Source organism: Vanessa cardui, chromosome 11 (genome assembly GCF_905220365.1).
Source record: "Vanessa cardui chromosome 11, ilVanCard2.1, whole genome shotgun sequence".
NCBI classification, from domain to species: domain Eukaryota; kingdom Metazoa; phylum Arthropoda; class Insecta; order Lepidoptera; family Nymphalidae; genus Vanessa; species Vanessa cardui.
Window position 1 is genome coordinate 7,314,965 of NC_061133.1, and position 16,027 is coordinate 7,330,991.

Sequence of the window (16,027 nt, forward strand, 5' to 3'; positions counted from 1 at the left end):
TTCGATTACTTATTCATATATATTTTTTAGTAAGAATGTACCATACTCACCAGGAAACATCATAATTTGTTGGTTTTTTGTGAATCAGACAGTACAATTAATGGCACATTTAGCTTTGTAAGGGACATTTAAAAAAAAAAAAACACATACTGTGAATTTTGTTTATCGCACAAAAATGCGTTTTTTCAACGAGCAAGCTATCTTAATGTGTGTGTGGTCTTGAGTTCTTCTAGTTAACGTATAGTAATGTAGTATTTGGGACTTGCCCAATTATATAAAACTTTCCAACGAATTTACGTGCTGAAATATCTTATCTAATTTCAGCAAAAACATGTCTTCTTCACGACACTTGTGTAAAGCAATTCTGTATAAATTCGTTAACTACCAATAATATTTCGTGAAAACGAGATTGTATTGTCTGCCTACCTACTACAATGAAAATCAAATACAGGTTTCTTCCCGATATTTTCATTTATCGTCGAGTACGAGAAATTAATTATAAACACATTAACAATCACTCGGAGTTGAAACCGTGGTCTTTGGAAAAGATTCACTTGTTCTAGCCACTAGGCCATATAGAATATAGAGCCGTAATATGCTTTATTTCCATTTTTAATAGAAAATAAAGTATAAAAAGTGTATTTCTCTTGGCAATTAAGTACAAATTTTAAACGGCTGTAAAGTACTTCAAATGCTAATAGCCTCATTAAATATTAAAGTAATTCTAATTAAGGTACCTATTTTCTTATATATATTTTTTAAATAAACTATAGAATACGTGGAACGCGGAGGGTCAGGTCCTCATAGTAGAAGGAATTGAGGTTTAAGCATAATTCTTTTCCGGCAACATTTGTATGCACTCATAAAACAGTATTGGCAAGATAAAATTACAATTTAAATTTTTTATTTATTTCGTCTTTCAGCTCTGTTTAATATCACTTATGTGAACTCGTAACTGTTTCTATTTACAAATACCCTATATTGTTTATATACATATGTATGAATTACATTGGGATCAGAGTAATGTATGTGATGTTGTTCAATATTTATTTATTTGTATAACTGTCTGTATTTGTACGTCTCCAAGTGCCTCTTTCGTTTCTTGAGATAATAAAATAAAAGCTCATAATTTTTATAAGCTTTTATTTCATTAGCAGGATATTTTTTTTAAGTCATATCTTGTCAGCTGAATTAGACCAATTTATCACACATTGGTCAAATTCCAATAACCATGGTTTATAGTAGTAAATATGACCTGATTCTAATCTTGACTTGACTCCAGATGAAGGAACTCTTCAATGATCAATAGTAATGGCAAGATATATGATTGTTTTTAAAAATATGTTTTCTTTTTTATATATTTTTTGCCATGGGATATTGCTTTGAATATAGATTTTTCAATTTAATTAAATTTATTTAATAAGCACAATAACGCCGATAAAATTAATGAAACGTAGAGGGGATGGTGCACCCTCGTTAATGAAGTAGATCGATACATCAATATGAACTCTGTTTGAACCATAAGACGAGAAAATCCAAAACTACAAAATTTGAAAATTGGCGCGACATCATTTGCAAATAGGTCTTAATGAAAAAACTCAATCTATCATATTAAATATGGAATTGTGTGAAAATGGCGTTTTGAAAATCGATGACACTGTTCTCAGAATTATTGAAGTAAAATTAAGTGGAAATAATTTGTTTTGTCAAAGAGTATTTTAAAAATGATTTCATTTTGAAAAATATTCGCTTCAGTAATGTTTGAAACCAAATTCATTATACAATTATACAACATTAAGTCTAGTTTAGACATATTTGTGTATAACAATACTCATTATGTTTTATTACAGAAATTATATTATAATGATGATTAGTTGTATAGTATATAAAAGGATAATCCATTAAGTATTATAAATACGCGTAACGTTTACCAAAACAATATAGAACAGGAGTAGATTTATTGGAAGGATTTCCCTAATTTTTTAAAACAGTTTCAGACATTTTCTGACTAAATATTAAAACTCTGTAAGACTATTTTATATTTAAAGTCATATTTATATATTGACACACGTTTTATTTTATAGCTTTCTAAAGTATACAATATTCAAATACAAATTGAAAAGTGTTTTTGAAATATTCATATCGACATTCAGGAGTAATTTTACCATTATGCATTCATCTACGCTCCGAGCGGTGCCAGGGGGAGGGTGAAGTGTGAGCCCATCAGATTGCGCAAAGCATGAGAGCCATCGAAAGTCCCCTCCCCGGATATGGAGCGCACACCTCATATATACGCAGGTGTATCTGTTCACTGGACATTACACATTCAAAACTGTCTAATCACGTTGCAAGGATGTGCGACAAAATGGTAGGTCCCCTAGTGTAATTGTGCCATATAACAATTTTTAACCAAGTGCTCTTGTGACATACAAATTCGAAAGTGAATATGTGATTTAGTTTAAGTAATATTAACGCATATACTGAAATTATTCGGAATATACAACGGACAAAAATTTTGTAAATTTTTCAGGAATAAATATACTTATTTGTAATATTTTAAGAGTAACTTTACCTAGAGAATATTATAAAAGTACTGTTAAAGTCATGAACTAAATTTTTTTAATGTACATATTGTATAAGCTTCTATTGGCTTATATATATTCAATGGGATATTTTTTTGCAGGTATTAAGGTCATTGGTATTCGCAATAATCGCAGCATGCGTTGTTGCACGTCCTGAACCTCCATCATCGTACGGGCCTCCATCTACCTCTTATGGTGTACCGGCGGCACAGTATGGACCACCTCAACAGCCTATCGTACACAAACATGTGTACGTACATGTGCCACCACCTGACAACGAATTGCCCGCTCTGCGCAAGCCGGTATACGTGCCACCGCCACAGAAGCACTACAAAATAGTTTTCATCAAGGCACCTACCCCTCCGACCCCGACTGCACCGATAATTCCTGTGCAGCCACAAAATGAAGAGAAGACACTTGTTTACGTATTGGTCAAGAAGCCGGAAGAGCAACCAGAGATCGTTATTCCCACTCCAGCGCCCACCCAACCTTCCAAACCAGAAGTTTACTTCATCAGATACAAGACCCAGGTATGATTTTACAAACTTTTTGTATTATTTTAATGTATGTTTTGCGTATGAAAAAGCTCACAAAAAATATATATAAAACTAAAATAGTATATTTTAGTTTTATATGTATATCCATGATTAATGATACCTGTATATAAATATAGGTATATCATATTTTTTAAAGATAACTTTATATTTGTCTATTTTATCATGCAACTATTTTTAATTATATACACTAATATATTTTCGTACGAAAATACTTGAAGTAAAAGTAATGCTGTGTTTCGGTTAGAAAGGGAACAAACACAACAATATGCAAGTAGTGATTTGTTTTGATTGCGTTGCTTTAATGATTAGAAACAAGTCCATAGACCCCGAAGTTCTGGGTTCAAACCGAAAGTCAGTCTGAATAAAAGTTATTGTTTTTTTGTCCTAAACTTCTCAGTACCAGTCTGGAGCATAAATGACAATACTAATATATATGCATAGCAGTTTTTCTGAAATAAAAATTAAAAACTCATCGTAAGAGCCGACTATAGGATTTTGATGTTGAATGCGTTTCCGTCAATACCATGAACCCTTAACGTATATTATATTATATTTGAATTGCAATTTTAATTAAAATTCATAATACGAACCGTTAAAACAGGCAGATTATGAACAACTGTAGTAACTAATAAATTAAAACGGTAAAGACAATAAAGTAAACCTTTCAACTGAATAAATCACTTGCAACAATAGTATATTCATGTAACACTCAAATTTGATCAGTGCACAGTGCGTAAACAATATTATTATTTAGGTTGTTTAAATGAACAACATAAACCCAAAAATGTCATAAGTATTATTTTTTATAAGGTAGGCCATAATCTCGAAACTGTAAACAGATTTAAAATGAAATATAATAGGACAATGAAAAAAATAAGTAATTTTAACCACTTTTAATAAAACACAAAAACACAAAAATAAAAATAAAATAATGTTATTTTTATTTTTGTGTGTAAATTTTACATCCTAACTTTTATAATCCAGGTTCACCATGAAAAGTATCATTATATATTCATAGGTCTTGAGTTTAGTTTTACAAAATGATTTGTGTAGACAAATCGGGCCTCCTTTTAGGTAAAGGACCCATCGTAACATATACGCATATTTTATGATGTTAGAGTTAAAACGTGAAATCGTAAGAAACAATTTCCTTTTTGCACATTTTAGTTTGGATAATATCAAAATGTTAGTTAAAGTATAAGAAGTATTTCTAACTAAAACCCTTTCAACAGTTCAAAAACAACCTTTTCGAAAGTTGAAATATTACTGGCGTCCCAATCCAAATTACGATTCGAAATATGTTTTCGGGAATATATTTAGAATTGCAAATCTCGTTATATTGAAATATCTCTTGCGAGATTGATACTGCTTACGATTTGATTTAATAGATTATAATCTTTAAAAAATGAGACATTATAAAGTGAATTCCATTTAAATGATATAAACTCTAAGCTGACCTGACTTAAATTTTATACGTTTTATTGTAAATTGAATCACCGTTCATAATATTTTAGTTTACAATCTTGCGACAGAAATTATCATCTTTTACCATAGCTGCAAGTTGAAGTTGCAAAGAAGATTGTATCTTGATTATTGTAACCTTATTTTTTTTAACACTGATAAAATATTTATTTTACAGAAACAAGAAGGATACCCCGCTGCCGCTCCTCCAGCACCAGAGTATGGACCACCAGCATCAGCTCCATCGTCTGAATATGGTGCTCCTTAAAATTGTCTCAATTTTCGCATGCATGCCTTTTATTTTAACGGTATACCAAAAACGATAAGCAGAACATAACTACCATACCAAAAATATACTAAAAACATTCGAAGTACGTTGTTACGTAAACTGCATGCTTGGTATGGACGGAGTCAGATGGTGAACCGTAAATCTTGAGGGCAACCGCTACCGATGACTGGATTCAATGGCACGAAGCCAACCTGTAGTGCAAATTTATTTTTATCTTGCATCAAATTGATGTGCGCTTGTAAATAATATTTTATACTTATTATTAAATGTTTTTATTAAAGAATCTGTATTTTTATTACCTGTATTTAAGTATTTTATAAAACAAAAACAAGTTGAACTTATCAAATATCAAAAAGTACAATAATGTACAAATATATATGTAAGTATTCCTCACGCAAAAACCACATTTCAATAGATATCAAATTATGTCAAAATGTCTCTCGAGTGTAAGATTAGTAACAAAATCTTTGAAAATAATTTCCAACAAGAAATAATTACGTAAGGTGTTAACAAGGGAGGACATTTAGTTGTGTGCTAAAAGTGAAAACTTGTCAATCAGATTAGAATGCTGAAGTAATATTTGTTTATAAAATATATTCTTACTAAATTCTTGACTGAGAAAATAATGATTTTGTAATTAAGATAAAAATACTTATACATGTACATAATAAGTAATAGGGTCTTTTCTTTCAGTATTAGTGTTGTGTCACGCAAGGTCTGCATTACTAGGATTGTATATGTTTCCGTTGTGATGTAAGTCGACCACGTTCGTAGTATAATATAGACATTATGAGAAGTGTCTCACGGCACTATTATGTCCCAGCAATTCAGTATTTTCACTTTCACGAACTCAAGAGTACCGCTATGCTGACTGCTTCCGGACAAACCATGATGTCTACCTATTATTATGTTTACAACAAATCAGACAAGGTATTCAATAGGTACACAGACCTACCTATATCAAATGTACTAATACTCTATTTAATATCAGGTAGCAGATATAGATTTACATGCATTCAATATTTTTTAGAAAATAAATTTTAAAAAAAGGGATAAGATTTTAAGCACAAAGAAGTGTTCAGTAACACGTTTATGTATGGAAACATGCAATCAGTAAAAAGTATTGAAATTGTCTATGTCAAATCTCATTGTCTTTGATTAGTTCCAGTAAAGATTCGAAGGCTATATCAGAGTATGTCTATGAGGATTCTGTCGTAAGATTGAATATACCTATAGCCGAGATGGCCTAGTGGTTAGAACGTGTAGGTACATCGTAACCGATGTTTGCGGTTTCAAACCCAGGCAAGCACCACCGAATATTCACGTGCTTAATTTGTATTTATAATTCATTTCATGCTCGGCGGTGAAAGAAAACATCGTGATGAGACCTGCATTGAAATTCTGCCACATGTGTATTACACCAACCAGCTTCGGAACGGCGTGATGAAATATGTTCCATACCTTCTCCTCAAAGGGGTAAGGAGACCTTTGCCCAGTTATGGGAAATTTACAGGCTGTTAATGTGTAATGTTAATTAATGTATAATGTAAATAGTAACTAAACAAGACCAAGCTATGCCATTTACGTCTTGAAGCCGTTTATAAAAAATGACGCTTCATGAGATTTACCTTCACTCGCGCCTACTCTCGTTATCTAATACGGCAGCGGATAGTATGATATGGAATTTTTTTTTAACAAATTATGCTAAGATAATATATAGGATTAAATAGACTTCCTTTTTAAGCTTGTAAAGCGCTCAGATTTTGTGTATGTATATTTATTATTGGTTGATATCGACACCCCTCTTCTAATATTAAATGAATTATTATTTTGAAAGTCTTGCATACGATCGTGTAACATACGATCTTGTAATCAAAAAGTAATTCACTTAATTCGGTAATAAGGATACACGATTTTTTAAATTCGAATAAATAAGCATTTATTTAATATGTATGTAGATAATTAACAATTATACATAATACACAGTATGTTAAGATTGTTAAGCATTTGTATGTTTGTTGATATTTCATACTAACTTTACTTGCTCATTTTCTGTTTCTTCGTAAGGGGTTGGTCTTTAATATGTATTTTATTGTTTAATTTGTCAAACGAACAAATGTTAAATTAACTACAAGAGAAATAAGGAGCAGAATTAAGGAGCGTGAGGAAATGAAATGATAGATTCGGGCACAGGCTTATGTATCTTTGTAAATTCAAATCATTCATAAATTCTTTTGTAAGCCTTGTAAGAAAAACTACAATAAACTTCTGTAACTAGGTGACGATATTAATGCACGGGTGGGTACGATGTAGTTATATTTATAGTAACTTGTAATGTTATTATTTTATATGAGTAATGAATGCTACGGATGTGACGTCCAAATAGTATGCAAATTATTACATTCTTGACTGTTTGTCAAATTTCTCATTTATATTTCACGAGACTCGCCGTACGACGATAGCGACACTAGCCGATTGAACAACCGAGAGAGGTTCCGGGTTTTGGTCAAATAAGATTTAATGTAATACAGTTCTGATTGCTAAAACTCTTCCTAACCCTAGATAGGTTATTAACAAATTACGAGAGGAATGATAAAATGCTAATCCATTATTTAATAGATGTTGTAAGCATATAAATACTAGAACTGATTGGGTTTTTTAATGTAAGAGAAGAGAATCACTTTATTTTTTAGATTATGTATCTCTGTTAAGGTATGTAGATCGTAATGAATACGCGTGTCGTATGCGCGTGTCCGTACAGACGGAATGAATGTATAGTTAATGAAGTCGTCCATTATGTTGTGCACTTATGGCTCATATCGTTGCATCGTAAGATTATGCTAAGAATACAATACAAATAGACTTATTCGTAATAGAAACGTACGCTCGTAAATAAAACATATATTATACCTGTACTATAAACGGCATAATAAATTGAATGTCGTTATTAAGAAGGTTCTTAAGGCGATGCCTATGTGCATATTTTGTACAAATTTCTATAATTACAAAAAATTCGAGTAATCTAACTGCAATCTTATTTTTTTTTTATTTTGATTTATTTTGTGGCTAAAGCAGATTGGGACCTCTGTATGTCTATCTCTATTGTACTTTAGGCGTTTATGTTTCTATTACAATTAGGGATCATTTCAATATATAGATACTTCAATATATCTAAGTAAATCGTGAGAGACAATAATATATATTAAAATTAATCACAGGGTTAATTTGACGTTATCGAAATATTAACTTGTCTTCAAAAATCTGCTTTTTTTAAAATTCTTAATTTATTATTTCTTATGTAATAATTCAATTTAGATTAATATTTTTAGCCGTCTCCTTATTTATCTAGAAAGTTTCTCCGTAAATAAGTCTGCAAATATCTGAAGCCGGCCTGGCTATTTTAGTCTCGTTGTGAGAGACGCCTTCACTTCAGTAGTGACTTAGAATATTTAGGTTATTAAACACGTTTGTAAATTTACCGTTATAATTTTAGGAAAAGAGATTATAAAATGTCTTTGAGTATTAAAACAGAAATTAAAATTGATGTGGAACCTTGCGTAGTGGCATGGAGTAATAAATTGTTTGTCGGTGCGGATAATGGCACAATTTTAGTAAGTAGAAAAATCATAACATAAATATTATGTGAATGTCCTAAATACAAATTATTTCTTAGTCATATGACTCGAAAATCGCCTCATGATTAGTTAACAATATATTCAACAATAGATACAAAACAATATAATAATAACACCTTATTATAGTAACCATTTAGTTGTACCAATAACTAATTTCTCTCTTATATATCTCCTATAGGTATATCGACGTCGTCAGCCTCTAATTCATGTCCCAACTGCTAAGACAAATTATAGGCAGAATTATTTTCTGATAAGAGCGTCTGCTTGTCTTAATTAGCTTATCGAAGTTTGTGAAGATTTTGATGTTTTCTGCAGAAAGCATAATAATGTTAAGCGATACATGACAGAAATGTTTGCAAAGACATATGTAGTTATTTTTTATTTTATTATTTTTAACTTTTTTAAGTTTTTAACATGTGGTCTCATTGGCGTTTTTTTTTTATAATGATACTTAATTTTATGTGTGCTGTTGTTATTATTTTTTCCATTCTCAGTCTCTTTAATGCTACATGTGAGAACTGTTATTGGCCTGATAGTTATTAAGTATTTGTTATTTTGTTTGTCAACGGCTGTATGTTCTCCGATTAAATAAATAAATATCATTAGCATGTAACGTTACTCCAGTGTTATTAGTACAAAATAACTATCTACATATATGCAAAACAAGAATAAACAAAATATTTATTATCATAATAGTAACACAAAAAGAAAAATAAAAATAATTAAAGAAAGTTTTCTTTACTACAATATTTTTTATTTATTTTTTAGACCTTTGATGCTAATCTCACACCAGGGGCGTCATGGGCGGCTCACGAAGTACAGTTGTTTGCTTTAGCGGCAAATGAAGATAAAGTTTATTCGAGTTCTAATGACGGAGGGTTAAAAGTTTGGACTTCTGATGGTGCCAAAACAATGGAGTTCCCAGCATCTGAGGGGGATATAGGTTCAATATGTGTGAATGGCAAACATGTGTACGCTGGTGATGAATTAGGGAACGTGAGTTTAATTTAAACAATTAAAATTATTTGATTATAAAATATAAATTTCTTCTTCGCATATCAGCGCTGGTGTTTGAAGATCAAAAGTATTTTAAGTTAAAATCAATAACATTAAAAGGTTTCATTTGATTACAAGCCACTAAATTTATCCAAATAAAAGTAAATACAAATAAAAAATACTTACTTTCAGATATATGTTTTTGAAGAAAACGCCTTTAAAGCTAAATATAACGTCCTAGAGGAAGTGAAGGACATAGCGATAAGTCCACCGTACATGTTTACTGCACGAGACCTTTACGTAACTGTAACAGAAATTAGACCTGGTATGCAGATCGAAGTAATTCAATGAAGAGAAAACTAACGTAAATAGTTTACGAATTCAATAGCATTGGTATCGTTACAGACGAATCCAAAGAACGTTTTATAACGCAACACGTCATGGAAGGACGAGCTCCTTTGAGGATAGATGGGGCGTACCTAGTGGTCGTGGGTCGTGGCGGCAATAACATTCAACTGCACAATGTCTCGCTTGACAACAAATTTAAAAAGTTACACGAAGTTAAGGTATAAATTCATTTTTGTATAAAAATATCGTTATTTACGGTAAATTATACTAATAGTCTGTAGTTGAAAAGATATCTTGATTCCGAAATATATATCTAATGATCATGGCAGAAGCTTAATATTTGGTAGACTTTAGATGCCATTGCCATGCCATTATATATTACCAAAACTACTTCGCAACCAATGCCTTTTTTAAATTAATAGCAAAATTGTAAAAGTACTTATAGGTATACTTAGAGTCAAGCAGATACTAAATTTAAATGTATAATAAATTAACAACAAGTAGAATTAAACTTACTTGAGTAGACCGAAAAGATTTCTGACAAAATTGTTAAAACAACAACTAATTTTAACTTATCTCGACGATTTACAACGGAATAAGATAGAAATTGCAATTTTTTTAAGCAACAAATAATGTAATCATTGAGATTATATTTTATGAAAATATATTCTTCTCGAAGACGAATGTCTTCGACTGGTAATTAGAATAATATAACATTTTTCTACTAATAATTCCTGATATTGTTTGATGATATTTCTCTAATAATACAATTGTGATTATAGGTCAGTGACATGATATTGACTAGCTTGTCAGTGAGTAATGGTTTCGCATGGACGGGCGGGTGGGATGGTTGTGTGAGGCGATGGAAAATCTCAGAAGACAAATTGGAACCTGCCGGAGATATAAATGTAGGTGCATGTATTAACGCTCTTGTCGCACCCGCGGGAGACAATGCCTACGCGCTTATAACAGGCGGTCGAATCGTTAATATAAAAGCAGCATAAAATGTCAATACAATTTCTTGAATGATTATATATAAATATGTAAGATATGAGTTTTATTGAATAAATTTTATGTGAAGTATTTGACTTCAATAATTATTTATCAATACTTTATTCAAGCAGGATAAACTAGCATTTTCTTTTATTTATGGAACCTTTCACAAGAAATATAATGTATAAAGATGTTCTTCAAGATGAAAAGGATATGCCATTTATTATTAAATTTAACTCGAAAAATACTATTGGCTTTTAGAAAAATATGAATTAACAAATTGTTCTACCATTATATCTACAACACAATCCAAATACATATATCAAAAAAACATTTTTTGTAGGTAGTTCAATATTATAGCAATTTTGTTTAATTTAATTAATTAAACATAAACATTCCTAAAAAAATATTGGCTAAACCTTTCATTTATTTTTAAATAAATTAATTATAGCAATTTTATCAAATTATGTACCTATGTAGAAATAAAAATTTGTGTTTAATGTAAATCATTATCCACCTTCCCATATCCCAATTTTGTTTGGGGTCAATGCAGCATGTCTAATGATACTAAATACTTTTATAAAAAAATTAAGTGAATGTTCATAAAATTGTTACGAGTACTAAAATTAAAAAAAATTGCATTCATTCAAAAGAAGCATTATATGTATCGGTATATCATAGGTGCCATTATTATGACTTATGATACAATATATTTACTAATACACTAATAATTTAAATTATATTTACTAATATTCCAGTAAATATAAAGTTAATTTTTGTTAACATTCCATTAAAATTATTTGTTGCACATTAAATTGAACTAAGCCATCTGAGCAGTAGGGTATTAATTAAATTGGTAAATATAACATGAAATTGGGGTTAAGTTTTTTAAATTTACTTTAATTTTTGTAGCACAAGAACACAAGACAGCATATAATGTTCCATGTGTTGTTTGATTATAGCATTGAACACACTATTGATTTATTAACAAGAAAACTTGTATATTATTACAATGATATTTGACCTCTACAAAGGATTACATAAAGAAATATCAAATTTAACAAAATATTATCCTTTACTAGTCAATTGCATAGGAGTTATCTACATTTTCAACGGTAATAAATATCACTGCTAAATTAGATAATAATTTCAACATCACATAGATCTTCTTCAGATGGTAATTTGATGTTCTTTGGATTAATAAAATTGGGATCAATCGGGGGCAGACCAGCTTTTTCTCGGCGGTGCAGTTCTAAATAAGCTTCTCTTTGAGACCAATCCCTCATGTGCACATCAGGAGCATAAGCCCATGCGAATCCTCCAAAGACAAGACATAACGTCACTGAAAAGAAATAGGTTGCATGGTGCGCGTTTGTATCTTCCTCCTTGCTATTATAATCGAAACCGTAGCTAACCCAATTTTTATCTTCTGATGCTTTGGAATCACAAGCTGTAGTAGCCGTATCACTATTCTTCTTTGAAGTGGAAATGTTGCGACTAGTTTTCGTGAAGTAATTCCAAACAGATCTCTGTACAACAGGCATGTGACGAAGTTTTATTAAAGCAGCCATTATAATTATATTGTACCGCACCTAATATATATTTAAACGTTTTATTTTTTACTTAAATAAATAAGTCTATTTTGATTTTTTCGTAATTTCGTATTTCAATACATGAATGATTATGAAACCAAAACCATTCACAGATAATGCAGAATTTTTAGAGAATGAAAAATAAAAATTTATTATCGGTTTTAAAACCGAATTTTTAGTTTAACCAAGATATTAACAATTTTGTTTTATAAAACAAACAATATTTTTATCTCATGTGTTATAGATGATAAATAAAGTACGGTTATATTGTTTTCTTCATCCTCATAATAAATGAAATGATCAACTTAATTGCTGAACAAATGCTTAACAAACAGTCTATAAATTTCTGATGATTAAAAGTTTTATTGGCCGGATCAATTTTTTTCTTAGAATATACTATTAGGTCGTTCAAATTTAATAAATTATTTTTAAATTGACACGATTTATTTTATACAAATTATTCTATTGTTAGTTTTCATCTGTTCTGTCATATGTCATTTTCAATTTGACGTCGGTAAAATCGATAGATCTGCGACAGCCGACAGTAAACGTTCAAACTGTTAAAAGTAAAACTTATATGGCATCCAATAGCCATACGTTTCATATTTCTTATTAATTAAGTGATAAGTCTGGTTGAATTTAGTGTATACTTTATATTGAATATTGAAGATACCTTTTTTGTTCTTTTATCATTAATATCTGATAAATACTACCTAAGCACATACAAATACTAAATATGGTAGTCAGGCAATATAACGAAGAATTAAAATATTTAGAAAAAATTAATCCACATTGTTGGAAAATTAAGAAAGGCTTTCAACCTAACATGAATGTCGAAGGCGTTTTCTACGTTAATAATACCTTAGAAAAGCTCATGTTAGACGAATTAAGGAATTCTTGCCGGCCTGGCATGACAGGAGGGTTCCTTCCTGGTGTTAAGCAAATAGCAAATGTTGCAGCATTGCCAGGAATTGTTGGACGATCTGTCGGTCTTCCGGATATACATTCAGGATATGGATTTGCTATTGGTATACTTACTATTTTATCAGTATTAGGGTTATATTTTAGATTACATTATGATTTTAAATACAAATTCTCTCAAAGTTTCTCGGGTAACTAAGAAAATCCTAAAATGTCCATGAAATATGTTGTTCAATATTCTGTAATTGCACTCTGGAAAATTAATTATTGCATCATATTAAATAATTCAAAGAGAGCTGTTTAGCTACTACATTATTAATAAGGAATTATTATTTTGAATAATTTTTGTTTTTTTAGGAAACATGGCCGCTTTTGATACTTCTAATCCAAAGTCAATTGTGTCTCCTGGTGGTGTAGGTTTTGATATTAACTGTGGTGTACGACTTTTAAGAACTAATTTACATGAAAAAGATGTTCAACCAATTAAGGTAAGTTTTGGTTAGAATATTTATTTGAGAAAATATTAGTATGACTAACATCTTATTAAATTCTAGGAGCAATTAGCCCAAAGTTTATTTGATCATATTCCTGTTGGAGTGGGCTCCAAAGGCATCATACCCATGAATGCTAGAGATTTAGAAGAAGCTCTAGAAATGGGCATGGACTGGTCACTTAGGGAAGGGTATGTATGGGCTGAAGATAAAGAACACTGTGAAGAATATGGTCGCATGCTTAATGCTGATCCATCTAAAGTGAGTTTAAGGGCTAAGAAGCGAGGTTTGCCACAATTAGGAACCCTTGGAGCTGGTAATCACTATGCTGAAATACAAGTTGTGGATGAAATTTATGATAAATTTGCTGCTGGCAAGATGGGCTTAGAAAGAATAGGCCAAGTATGTGTTATGATACACTCAGGAAGTAGAGGGTTTGGTCATCAAGTAGCAACAGATGCACTTGTACAGATGGAAAAGGCTATGAAAAGAGATCAAATTGATGTTAACGATCGGCAGCTAGCCTGTGCCAGGATAAATTCTGTTGAAGGTCAAGATTATTTAAAAGCCATGGCAGCAGCAGCTAACTTTGCATGGGTCAATCGTAGTTCAATGACATTTTTAACACGTCAAGCATTTGCCAAACAATTTAAAATGTCTCCTGATGATTTAGATATGCATGTTATATATGATGTTTCTCATAATGTAGCTAAAATAGAAGAACATATTGTGGACGGTAAAGTAAAGACTTTACTTGTCCATAGAAAGGTGAGAATTTATAATATAAACATGTTTAAAATAAAAATAAATTCTAATAAATCCATTTATACAACAGGGTTCCACAAGAGCTTTTCCTCCCCATCATCCTCTAATACCAGTGGATTACCAATTGACTGGGCAACCTGTATTGATTGGAGGATCAATGGGCACATGCAGTTATGTGCTTACAGGTACTCACCAGGGTATGACAGAAACCTTTGGATCCACATGTCATGGAGCTGTAAGTATATTATTGATTGTGATGATGTAATATACATAACATTGTTATGGTACAATATTAATTAGATGTAGCATCAGAAAATGCAATGATATGAAAATAAAACCCATTACTGCCGATTTACACAACCAATATAAATAGCTCCCTATTGCACCATTCGACGCTAAAGATTCTCACGTCAGAGAAAGCAAGTGCATGTTTATCGACGTGTCACATTGACGAATATATGAGGTCATATGATATTACAAGTTATTACGTTTGTGTAAAGATCATATTCACATGAGAAATAAATATTGATAATTTGGGAGAGCGTACTCAATTCGGATGTGATCGGTTTTACGAATTTTACCAATGCTACACATATTTTGAAAAAGGTGAGTAAATGTCAGATAAGTGAAATATTTATAAATAAAAATTCATATAATTGTGTATATAACCACATGATTAATGAGTACAATCCAATTATTTTATTTATGTCGACATTTACTTACTTTTTCACTATGCACTATAAATTAACATTGGCTTAAAATAGATAAATCATAAATATGAATTTAATGGTATCAATAGAGTAGACATATCTTTAAATAATGCCAATAACTTTTGCACTTTACTTTACAGGGCCGCGCTCTATCTCGTGCTAAATCTAGACGAAATATTGATTACAAGGATGTATTAGGAAAGTTAGAAGGTATGGGTATTTCAATAAGAGTAGCATCTCCAAAATTAGTAATGGAAGAAGCACCAGAATCCTATAAAAATGTGACTGATGTTGTAAACACATGTCATGCTGCTGGTATCAGTAAGAAGACTGTTAAATTACGTCCTATTGCTGTGATTAAAGGATAATTTGAAGTTTAATCTGCTTTTTTTACTATTTTGTAACTTTCAATCATTAGCATTCTGTATATAAAGAAAACTCTTACCTAAATATGTAAACTCAAAAGAAATTATAACAACAATTACATTTTGTTGAGTTTATGTTTAACAAATTAATAAAAGTATGAATTGTCCATGGGATCATATTAATGGCTTTTAAATGATGCTTTAATAACCGCAGCAGTACACAGAGCAGTATATAGATTTTGCGGGGGACAATCATATGATAATTTGTTAATTTATTGAGTCTTTATTTTTTCAAATTTTATACTTATTTAAATAACATAAA

General features: G+C 30.7%; 3 protein-coding genes and 1 pseudogene across 3 annotated transcripts; 3 read left to right on the plus strand and 1 right to left on the minus strand.

Annotated features, from left to right (window-relative positions):
- The first annotated feature begins 2,264 nt into the window (after positions 1–2,264).
- LOC124533699 lies at positions 2,265–5,123 on the plus strand (annotated as a pseudogene).
- Positions 5,124–8,261: 3,138 nt separating this feature from the next.
- Positions 8,262–10,965, plus strand: LOC124533746. Its single transcript, XM_047109220.1, has 5 exons — positions 8,262–8,500; positions 9,293–9,520; positions 9,713–9,845; positions 9,926–10,086; positions 10,651–10,965. Exons 1-5 carry the CDS (start codon positions 8,399–8,401, stop codon positions 10,870–10,872), a joined length of 846 nt encoding a protein of 281 aa, XP_046965176.1. The 5' UTR covers positions 8,262–8,398; the 3' UTR covers positions 10,873–10,965.
- A 775-nt stretch (positions 10,966–11,740) lies between these two features.
- Positions 11,741–12,578, minus strand: LOC124533747 (NADH dehydrogenase [ubiquinone] 1 beta subcomplex subunit 11, mitochondrial). The gene has a single exon (XM_047109221.1). The coding sequence runs from the start codon at positions 12,430–12,432 to the stop codon at positions 11,998–12,000; it is 435 nt and encodes a 144-aa protein (XP_046965177.1). The 5' UTR covers positions 12,433–12,578; the 3' UTR covers positions 11,741–11,997.
- Positions 12,579–12,976: 398 nt separating this feature from the next.
- On the plus strand, positions 12,977–16,014 carry LOC124533456 (RNA-splicing ligase RtcB homolog). The gene is made up of 5 exons (XM_047108738.1): positions 12,977–13,481; positions 13,732–13,862; positions 13,929–14,633; positions 14,701–14,865; positions 15,481–16,014. The coding sequence occupies exons 1-5, from the start codon at positions 13,190–13,192 to the stop codon at positions 15,706–15,708; spliced, it is 1,521 nt and encodes a 506-aa protein (XP_046964694.1). The 5' UTR covers positions 12,977–13,189; the 3' UTR covers positions 15,709–16,014.
- The last annotated feature ends 13 nt before the right edge of the window (positions 16,015–16,027 follow it).